We start from the raw sequence: 11,687 nt of genomic DNA, 5'->3' as shown, positions 1-11,687 counted from the left end.
AAAGCTGTGGCTCCCTCGGGCTCCGGGCGAGGTGGTGGTGACCAGTGGTTCTGCAGGCGGGCTCACGTCTCTCTGACGGTGCACGCGGAGCATCCTTTCACTGCCTGCCAGGCACTCTCAGGCTGGTTTTGGTTTGGATGAGGTTGTCCCTCCCATTTCGTCCGCCCTCGCCCTCCCGCGCCTCAGTCCCAGGAGCCGCTGACCTCGTCCAGCTGCAACCGTGGGCCCGGCTGGACGGCGGCAGAAGAAGGAGCCCAAGAGTTTGGCAACAGCTGTCCAGCCGGTTGGCGCCCCGCACATCGTGCCTCTGGCTAGCAGAGTTTCTCCGTGGAAAAGAAGCCCCTCCAGCTTTCTCTTGATCATGTAGCGCGCGCGCTCTGACATTCCCTCCCCGGAGACTGCGCTCAGCTCCGGGGACAGGGTGGTGACACACTTCTGCCCCCGGCCCGGCTGTCCTGGGGGCGGAGCTTGGGGAATCCGAGGAGCCACCCAGGGCTCAGCGCCTGTCGGGCCAGAGCGCCGGCCAGCAGGCGAGCGGGCGCGCCACTAGCTACAAGCCCAGTCATAGCTGGGATACCCAGGCACGGAATTGAGTCCCTGAAGGGACGCTCAGGCTGCGCCCCTTTTTCTGCCCTGGCTCAGTTCTTGGCTGAGTTGGGAGGGCACACTGCTCAGAAGTCCTCGCCATGAGCTGCTGGGGTGTCGGTGCCCCGACCAAGTGACAACTCACTGCCTAGGGGCTGCAAGCCGAGGAGCCGCCAAGGAAACAGCTGTTCCCATGGCTTTTCCTGTGCCTGGAATGGGACTCCGGATTGGGCGCTGGGACGCTTGCTGTTGCCTTGTCCAAGTTTCACAGCACTTACGTTGTTGACTAGAATCCTGGGCCAATCAAGAGTCAAGTTCAAAGTGGTACTACTGGGTTTTCCATCCCAGACTCCAACTAATCACTGGAAAAGAGGGACTTTCTGCCCTAAGTAGTAGATCTGCGTTCTGGAATTGGACTTGACAGCTCCCATCAATACTTGCACTGCATTAGATACGGGATTATTGTATGTAGGCCCAGGAGCTACTCGGAAGACCAGACCACAACTCCCAGAAGCTGGACAATGGACCGAGTTTATGAAATTCCTGAGGAGTCAAATGTGGATCCGACTTCATCTCTGGAGGAAGATGTCATCCGTGGGTCCAACCCCCGGTTCACCTTTCCGTTTGGAATCCTCTTCTCCACCTTTTTGTACTGTGGGGAGGCTGCATCTGCCTTGTATATGGTTAGAATATATCGAAAGAATAGTGAAACCTACTGGATGGCATACACCTTTTCCTTCTTTATGTTTTCATCCATTATGGTCCAGTTGACCCTCATTTTTGTCCACAGAGATCTGGCCAAAGACAAGCCACTGTCATTGTTTATGCACCTAATCCTCTTGGGACCTGTTATCAGGTGAGCAACTTTTTAATCTCTTCCCTCCCACCTCCCCCAGATTTGTACAGATAAAGATGAAGCTAATTTTTACAAGACTGATTCTGTGCTTCCAATCTAATTGAATCTCCCCTTCCCTCCCAGTCTTGGCTTCCCTCTGACCATCCTCCCACAAATCTTATCTGAAATCTTAAATGCCACCATGATGAATAAGGTGGCATGTTCCCGTGTTCCAAAAATGATGTATGGGACCATTGTAAGACTTCATTAGACAACATTGATCTCTGGATTGGGTTGTGAAATTAGTATGGGACCAACTGACATGGTCACATGTGCGCTTCAGAGTGTGCTATTTTGATTCTACCTCTTACACTCTATAAATTGGATGAAAGTTCCTCCCCCGCTCCATCCCATTTCACATTCAGTTTCTTTACCCTGAGCTGCCTGGGGTGGCAATGCTGCCATTTTCAATTTTTCCAGAATTATTTAACATCTAGAAAATATTTTAAGCCCTCTGTGGTCATCTGGTACCCCAGCCCATTGTAGTTCATTTTCCTCTGTCAGTTCATCAGTCGCCTGTTAATTTTGTTATATCTTTATGCTATAAAGATACATGGTTAGAAGGGGGCAAAGGAAGATAGTCCATCTCTCCATTTGGATGCTGTAGCACAAAATAATATTACCAAGTCTTTCCATTCAGATTGCCTTGATTGGACAAGATTGAGCCTTATCATAGGGAGACAGGCATCTGTGTCATCAGTCTCATCTGGTCACTGTGGGACCTTCAAGGTAGGGAGATGTTGCACAACTTATGAGATCAGGAGGAAAGAATGGGCCAAGTTTGTCTTGATTACATGAGGCAGGAACCTGCAGTCAGCTGAAGAATATGGGTCAGAGTGTTGGTGTTGAAATTGCAATGGGAAGATATTTCATCCTTAAAGAACTAAACACAGTCTGAAATGGATTGAGGAGGAAACTCCCTCCTTATATATTTTTAAATGAATGTGTATTTAAACAGAAGAAACTGATTAGGTTTTATAAGTGAAAATATGGGATAGCAACAGAAATGGTAGCCTACAATTCAGAAGACCTGAAATCTAGTCCTCCCTCTGTCATTGACTGGTTGCATGGCCTTGTTGAAATCTCTGAAGATGCCTTGGGCCTCAGTTCCTTCATCTGTAAAATAAATGGTTTGGGTTAGATCTTGGGTCTCAAGGTCAAATGCTTATAGGGGCCAGACAGGTATCATAAATGAGTGACGTGGGTTAAGAAAATCAGTACCTCGTGTGTGTGATGATAAATGAAAATGAAGCCACAATGTTATAGAAGTGATGGAGAGTAGTGAATACTGGGTGATCTCTAGTCCACACAATTTGCCTAGAGAGGGGAGCTGCCCCACAGCTCCAACCCATTGTTTCCCTGTTGGAATTCAGATCCAGTATTGCCAGATCCCCCAGCTTTTAAAGAGAGGCCCCAAGACATGATTTTATCATGATTTTTAGTGTTGGCAGGTAGTTAAATTAAAACATGGTATGATCCAAACCACATCTGTTGATCAGATGTGACTCAGTTGGCCTAGATGGAAACTTTGGACTAGGTAACCTGAAGGTTCTTTCCAGTTCTAAATCTTTGAAGTTAGGCTGTAAAAGGAAGACCTCATCTTGAACTTGAAAACAAGAAATTTAGAGATGTCACTAGAAGGGCAAGTAAGCCATTCTTCTCTCCCTTTTCAAGTGCAATGTATCCAGCTGACAGACAGGGCACTCTCAAGACGCAAATTTCAGCTAGTAATGCCCCAGTCCTTGGTTCCACTTCCCTAGTACGCTTTGTGACAGCCATCTTTGATTTGAACCCTCCAGACGGAGTACGGAATACTGCTGGGTATCATTTTTTGTCTTTAGCTTCCACTAGAAATTATTAGAAAGTACATATAATCTCATTCAGCTAACCCACAGCAGGGAAAAATAATTAAAAATTCCAAAGTCTATGTCCTTGATATTCTCAAGGCAAATTATTTTTTTAGGTAGATAGGATCTTGACTAATACTAGCAGGCACATGAAGGTGTTTGGAGGGCTTGGCTCCCTTGTATGAAATGCAAACCCACTTCTGGAAATGAAAATGCACTCTAATTTACTGAAGCTCATAAGGAAGGCAGCCACTCTTACTTAAACCAGTCAATAACTTTAAGAAGAGAAGTGTAATCAGAATGCTTCAGGCTACCACCTCCCCCAATATTTTATTCAGTAACAGCATTCATGAGCTTCGATTATAATCTATTATCTTTTATTGGAAATGAACTTACAGATTTTCCCTGAATAGGAAGAGAATGACACTTTCTCTTCTCTATTCTCTCCTTCTGTCTTTTTCTCTCCTGGGTTCTAGAATTTGTCTCTAGAAAGTCAGTGTTCCAAACTATGCACTTCGAACTGGCATGCCTGTGCCAATCTTAGAGGGATCCTGTGGAGAAAGCAACCAGCAAAAATTCCAAACCTTCCTATTGGGAGTCAAGGCCTTGAGAGCATATTAATCTTTGAGAGTGTCTCTGGCCTGTTTTTCTGTTAAATTACATTGTCATTATTATCATCCTCTACCCCCATCCTTTCACACCCTGCATTCTGTTCTTCCTTCTCACTCTTTCATTTACTTAGCAAATATTTTATCAACTCCCCACTATGTGATAAGGGCTGTGGGCAAAACAAATACAAACCCTGGCCTCAGTCTATCATCTGGAAAGATGTCCTTATTTTCGCCACAAACGTTCTTACTTGACATAAACAAAAATAATCCCTAGTTTCCATTCATCTCAGTATGAATGGAGGAAGTGGTAACTTAGGTGTTCCAAAACAAGATGTTTTAGATGTTTCTCTTCTGTTCACCACATCAGAACTGCTAAACGCTTCTTTTTTATATGGGGGAGGTGGGAGAGGAGCACAGCAGGAAATGTGGTCTTATCACTACTTCACAGGTGCTGTCCTGAGGATGTTTTCCTGTTTGTGAGGAAGGAATCAACTTTAACTGGCTGTTGTCACCACGCAGGTTGAGACCCCTAAATCTTTTGAGGTTCGCTACATACATAGTTCATTCGATTCTGAGTTGTTAAGTTTTTCAAGTACTTTCATTGTTAATTATCCTTCCTGTATATATAAGAGGGTTTTTCTAGATCCCCTCCAGGATTTCTGGCTGAAACACCTATAGTTTTAGGCTCTGTGTTGAAGAAGCAGAACTCAAAAACCCCATAGTTGGAGCTGAACACTTTGAATAAGGAATGCTTTATATCAGAAAGTTGAGGTATTATGAAAACCAGGAACTTTTTGGAACCTTCATTATTCTCTCTCAACACATTACTTATTTAATATCTTTGTTTTTCAACAAAGATATTGTCTATCCTCAAGTAGACAAAGCAATTCCTTAAGTCCTCAAAGAAATACTTCTGGTGTTTATGGGTTGGTCAGTGACTGACAGAATGAAAAAGGATTTAGACTCAAGTAACTTCTAGAAGGCATGACCAGCTCTTTGATTCAAGGGAAATGATTAGAATGGTAAGAAAGCTATGGCAAATGGCAGCACGACCCCCTGAGTTATGTTTTTCCCTTCACTACAACCTCCCTTCCCGGGACAGCTTTAGTTAAGTTCGCGTGATGCTTTACTTCTGCAGATGTTTGGAGGCCATGATTAAGTACCTCACACTGTGGAAGAAAGAGGGGCAGGAGGAGCCCTATGTCAGCCTCACCCGAAAGAAGATGCTAATAAATGGCGAGGAGGTGCTGATAGAATGGGAGGTGGGCCACTCCATCCGGACCCTGGCTATGCACCGCAATGCCTACAAACGTATGTCACAGATCCAAGCCTTCCTGGGCTCAGTGCCCCAGCTGACCTATCAGCTCTATGTGACCCTGATCTCTGCAGAGGTCCCCTTGGGTAGAGGTGAGTGGGGTCAGGAGAGGGAGGGCTTCATTTAAATCAACGGTCTTAGAATCTAGACTTGAGTTGTCCAATCACTGGCTGCAAGCTCCATGTGGCTATTTAAATTAAAATGAAGTAAATATAAAAATGTATTTTCTTAATCATACGAGCCACATTTCAAGTGCTCAATAGCCACATGAGGCTAGAGGTATTATAGAACATTTCCATCACACAGAAATTTCTATTGGACAGCACTGGGAGATAAAGAACTTAGTGAGCTACACCTTATAGGCTTGTCAGATTTCTTAAACAGAGGTAAAGCTGTTTAGAATAAACATGTCACAGATAAACTGTGTCTGCACAGAGCATTTAAATTCTACTGAGGATCTTCGGTTTTGTTTGTTTGGTTTTCATTTAGGGATCACTATCTTTAAATGAGAGGTTCCCAGATATTGCTGATCATGGGAGACATATTCCTGGGTAAAATCTCCTTTTAAAAATTACATTCCCTCTTCAGACCTGAATCAATCTGTGGGGAGGCCAGGAATCTCTATTTTTGGAAAGTACCCCAGTTGATGATGAGTCACATTTGGGGAGTACTGATTTAATCACTTCTTCCAATTCCAGTGGGGAGAAAGATAAGGGGGTGTAGGATGAATACTGATGAGAGGCAGGCCTGGTCCCAGTTTAAATCTTCTCTGTGATCTTTGGAGAAAGTTACCAAAGAGGTCATTGTCTTAATTTCCCTCTTGTAAAAGAGGGATCCTGATATGAGTAAGAACTTGAGCAGAGATGAAAAGTAAGTCAGTTTTCAAAGTTGAGATAAAGTACTGTTGAGGAGTTTTAACAGCCTGGGAATAACTTCATCTGCTTGGGTAGCAGCTGGTGTGGCTGGGTAGAGCTCTGGACCATCTCCTTATTAGGTGCCGACCCTGCCCCACAAGCCCTATGTCTTGAATAAATGTAACAAAGAAATTTGCCCTCTTTCTCCTTTTCTCCACTGAGAATTGTTTCTAAAGTTCGATTGGTCTTAAAGCTTTCACAGACCTAAAATTGATAGGAATGTGAGGAGAAAAATTTCGGGAAATGCTGTTGCTGAGAATTTTGAGGGTCATTAAATTAATTTAAAATGTATACATCACAAAAATTGTATATGATGCAAACTTATATGCCCAGAAAGTTTCTGGAAAGATATGCAAGAAATTATTTATCTCAGAGGAAGTGGAAACGAGAAGTCAACTGACTTTTACTTTTTACTGACTTTTACTTTTTACTTTACACCTTTCTATGTGGTTTGAAATGTTTACCATAACCATGTACTACTAGTTTTGGTTCTTATTTTTTTAACTATAAAAACCAGAAATGGTTATGGTAAAGATTCAAAACTGTACAGAATATATATAAAATAGGAGATGTAATCTCACTCCCCAAAGGTAGTCTTCCAGACTTCTTTTTATATGGAATATAAAAATACATACAACATATATATACACACATATATATACCATACATATATATAAAACATACATATATATATATATATACACACAACACACACATATATTTACCAAAAAATTCTGAGTTAAACATGCTTTTCAATCTTTTCAAAGTATGCCAATATATATTTCTTCAATGGCTGTGTGTGTGAGTGTGTGTGTGTGTGTATACACATATATATGGAATATATTTTCCCCTTATGTGAATTAGATTACCTTTTCCCCTAACCTTCTGCTGCTAGCATTAAAGTTTGCTTCTTATTTTTCCATGCAATTTTTTCTAATTAAACACTAAATTCCAATGAACATCTTTGTAATTAGCTGTGTACTGCACATAAGACTTTGTAGGATGAATTATTAGCAGTGGAATTGCTGAGTGGAAAGGATATGCATATCTAGAAATTTATCTTTGTGACCAAATAATCCTCCCAAAAGGTTGTATGAATTTATATTCCCACCAACAATGAGTGAATGTGCCTTGCCTTTATCTTCATATCGTAAACTAAATATTATTTAGTTGTGCAATTATAAAATATCTGATTGTTTTATAATTTGCTTTCTTTCAGTGTGAGTGAAACTGAGCACCTTTTCATGTTCGGTCATTGTGTGCATTCTTTAATTGCTTATTTATATATTTTACCATTTAAAAAATTTTTAATTTTTTTTACATAGAAGAACTGGGGTGTAAGCCAGAGGTATAGAGGATGAGAGGATTCACCTGACAGAGTGGGGAGCAGAACAGGAAGATTTACTGAAGGGAGCAGTAGGAGAGAGAAGAGAGGTCTCCTGCACCGTATGTGGGCTAGCTCCCTGGCCAGGGATCAAACTCAGTTCCTAGTGGTGATAGCACTGAGACTTAACTCCACCAGGGAGGCCCCTTTTACCCATATTTTTCTAGTGGGTGTTTGTATTTTTCTTATTAATTTGTAGGAGCTACTTACTTATCTGGCTATTACTTATAGGAGCTACTTACTTATCTGGCTATTAATCCTTTCTCTGCTGTGGATTTAGTGTATATGTATATGTACATGTACATATATATACATGTATATAATTTTGTGTGTACATGTGTACACATAGATAATGAAAACATATATGCATGACATACATATAATACATGGTGGACACACATGTGCAACACAGTGGGTATAATATACACAAATGCTTGGAACATATTCTGGCATATTCAATTTTATATATTTAAATTCTTTACTTTTCTTAGATCTTGTGCTTGTCTTACAAAGTTCCTTCACAACTCATATTTGGTAGAGAAATTTAGCCTGGTCTTCCAAATAGATAAATTTCCATGAGCAACTTCTCAATTCTCCCAACAAAACAAAACAATAACAGAAGAAAAGAGCATTTCATTGATATTCTGATTGAATTGCATTAAATTATTTAGGTTATTTTGGAGGGAATTTGCATCTAGATGGAATTAATCAATTTATATTAGAAGATACTATTTCTTTCCAATTCATAATATATATTTAAGCCACATTTATTGAGATGCAATTGACAAGCAAAAACCTGTACCTATTTAAGATATATAACTTGATGAGTTTGGAGAAATTTCATGAGTTTTATACATGAAATATCACTATTAGTCATTATTTTTAAATATACTTCAGTTGGCTTTCTTGTCCATCTTTATAAGGTTTAGTCCTAGGTTTTCTATTTTAAAATCACCTGATTTCCTAAGTGTCAGGGTAGTGCCCAAGTGAAATAAATGTACCTACTACACTCTTGGAAATAGGAAACGATGATGCTGGTGGTGGTGATAGCAGCTAGCAGGTAGCATGTAGGGATTTCTCTAAGTCCTTTACATGTAATTATTTCATTTAATCTTCACAACAACCCTATGAGATAATTATTGTTTTTATTCCCATCTTACAACTGAGGAAACAGCATTGAGAGGTCAAGCTTCAAGCTTCCCCAAGTTTCCGTAAATAGTGGGTGGCAAAGAATGGATTGGCATCCAGGATGTCTGCTTTCAGAGCCTGTGTTTCTAATAAATTCAATTTACAAAGGCTGTCAGGGAAGGTCTTGTTTTCAATTATTTACTGATTTCTCCCATTGAAAACTGTCTGATAATTCCATCTCTTTCAAGGTTTCGTGAAAAACTTTTTGGTTTAGTTTTCCTCCTGTCTTTTCCCTGCTATCCCTTTCTGGTCCCTTTTTCTCTTGGAGGCCATCTGAATCAGCATGGATGAGCAAATTTATTAACAGTGTCACGATCTCTTATGGCATGAGGCTATTTGTAGGGAGACAGATGGAAGATGTTTTTCACATTTATTGGAAGCATCAGGCTTTCTTCCTTTTATTACACTACTGTCAATAAATGAGTTCTAATTTGGGGAAAGCATCACCACACTTGGTTAGACTTGCCTACACTCCATGTTCCCAATCTACAAGGAGCATTAATTCTTGAGGATGCGATTGAGTGGTCTATAGGCTAAGAATATATGAAATCATTGTCCCGTGCAACTTTAACTAATATAAGGCTTTGTGTCAATTATCTATCAAACTGGAACAAATAATAAATAAAAATAAAGCCAAGAGTAGCCACTTTAAGAGAGGCTCCCACCTTTGAGATTTCAATACTCTAATAGAGCAGAAAAACATCTTGCAAACAAAGCTGGGCGTTTGCTCCTTTGGAGTGTGTTTCTTTGTTCCTTTTGAGTTTCCATGGGGAGGTCTTCGCTTTCCCTGCAAATTAAATTAACATCTCCATGAGTCTACTTACGTGGATCCAGTGTTTTTATGAGAACAGAAAGCTCTGTCTTCTCTTTTGGATGAGTACTCCTCAGGCCTCCCACGGATGTTGAAAGTACTAGATTTTTCTTAGTGATTGGTGCCCTTTGATAAAAAAGGAAGAAAAGGAACAGGCAACTGTGTGATCTATAGTTGAAACTTAGTAGATCAGGATAGAGAACATTCTGACCCTCAGGGCCCCTACTCCGGCTGGTATGGATGTTACAGGCTAGAAAACAGCATTTTAAATTTTGAAACCTCTCTGCTGGGAGTTTGTGGATTTCCAAAATACACCAGAGCATTGGGGTGATGAATTGACGTTGCTGAGGACTAGCACAAACAACTCTAGAGTATCTCAGTGAATTGGGAAACTGAGCCTCACAGATATTCAGTGATTTTCACAAACTCCCACACAGCTGAACCAAGAACTCCTAATCGTAGGTATTTTTTGCTGTTTCTGTAAACTCATAAATCTTCATTAATAGCAAAAACATGTATTGAATACCTACTGTATTCTGGGCAACATGTTAGCCTCTGAGACTACAGTGGCGACCATGGAATTTCCAGTATACATTTTGATACGTTCTGTCAGGACACACAAACAAGACCAGTTCCTTAAGAAGATATACATCAGAGAAGGAAATTCTGTTACCAAAGGCATTCTCTATGAGTCCCCTAGTCCTAGATTTGTTCAAATGGGGTTCTGTCTGCCTCCTTCAATATTTACTTGGAAGCGTGTTTCATTAGATGCTACTCTTCCCCTTAGTATATGTTCTTTGTTCTTCTCAAGTTAATGATCTAATGCTATTAATACATCTGAGACCTACCCTTTTTTTAAAAGTTCATTTCGTGTATTCATATGACTATTAAAATACTATAGTGTATATTCATCATGGGAAATTTAGAAAACAGACAGATAAAAGGTCTAAAAATGGGTATAATCCCCATCCCCAAATATGTATATTTTGGCATTTTCCTTTCCATTCTCTCTCCTTCTGCATGCCATTTGTTTGTGTAGCTGTGATTTCACATGAGTGTGCTCTTAACTGAGGCCCTCAAGTCTCACCTGTCAGCTCTTTGGACCTCTAGCTCAGAGCATAAGCTTCGCCACTGACATGGACTGATGACCTATTTCTTCTTTTTTTCTTGCAGTTGTGCTAATGGTCTTTTCCCTGATATCAGTCACCTATGGGGCTACTCTCTGCAATATGTTGGCCATCCAGATCAAATATGATGAATACAAGATTCGCCTTGGGCCACTGGAAGTCCTGTGCATCACCATCTGGCGGACATTGGAGATCACTTCCCGCCTCATGATTCTGGTGCTCTTCTCCGCCACCTTGAAATTGAAGGCTGTGCCCTTCTTGTTGCTCAACTTTCTGATCATCCTCTTTGAGCCTTGGGTTAAGTTCTGGAGGAGTGGTGCCCAGATGCCTAATAATATTGAAAAAAACTTCAGCCGGGTTGGCACCATGGTGGTATTGATTTCTATTACCGTTCTCTATGCTGGCATCAACTTCTCTTGCTGGTCAGCCTTGCAGTTGAAGTTGGCAGACAGGGACCTTGTTGACAAAGGTCAGAACTGGGGACATATGGGCCTGCACTATAGTGTGAGATTGATAGAGAATGTGATCATGGTCTTGGTTTTTAAGTTCTTTGGCGTGAAAGTATTGCTGAATTACTGTCATTCCTTGATTGCCTTGCAGCTCATTATTGCTTATCTTATTTCCATTGGCTTCATGCTCCTTTTCTTCCAGTACTTGCATCCATTGCGCTCACTCTTCACCCACAATGTGGTAGATTACCTCCACTGTGTCTGCTGCCACCAGCACCCCCAGGGCAGGGCTGAAAACTCCCAGCCATCCCCTGAAACTGAGGCAAGGCAAAGCGTTATTTGATTATATTCTGGGTGTTTAGGGATGGATTGGGGGTTGTGAAATTGAAAGGGTGAATGAAGATCCTGGGTGAGACTTCAGCAGGATGTTTTCTTGAGTTTTCTGGTAATCTTATCAGAAGAAAGAACAGCCCCACATAGGTTTTTTATTTCCTCAAGATTGACTGCTATGTTTAGAAACCAGGGTGATCACTTTATGCCCAGTAGGGGTCAGAGATACTG

The 11,687-nt window shown here is 41.1% G+C and overlaps 1 protein-coding gene across 1 annotated transcript; it reads left to right on the top strand.

Moving 5' to 3' along the window:
* Positions 1-1,106: 1,106 nt before the first annotated feature.
* On the top strand, positions 1,107-11,469 carry XKRX (XK related X-linked; the record flags this gene model as incomplete). Its single annotated transcript, XM_084258951.1, has 3 exons — positions 1,107-1,441; positions 5,077-5,345; positions 10,724-11,469. 3 exons carry the CDS (start codon positions 1,107-1,109, stop codon positions 11,467-11,469), a joined length of 1,350 nt encoding a protein of 449 aa, XP_084115077.1.
* Positions 11,470-11,687: the final 218 nt, after the last annotated feature.

Source organism: Talpa europaea, assembly GCF_964194135.1.
Source record: "Talpa europaea genome assembly, chromosome: X".
In the NCBI taxonomy this organism is placed as follows: Eukaryota; Metazoa; Chordata; class Mammalia; order Eulipotyphla; family Talpidae; genus Talpa; species Talpa europaea.
This window is presented reverse-complemented; position numbering and strand designations above follow the sequence as displayed.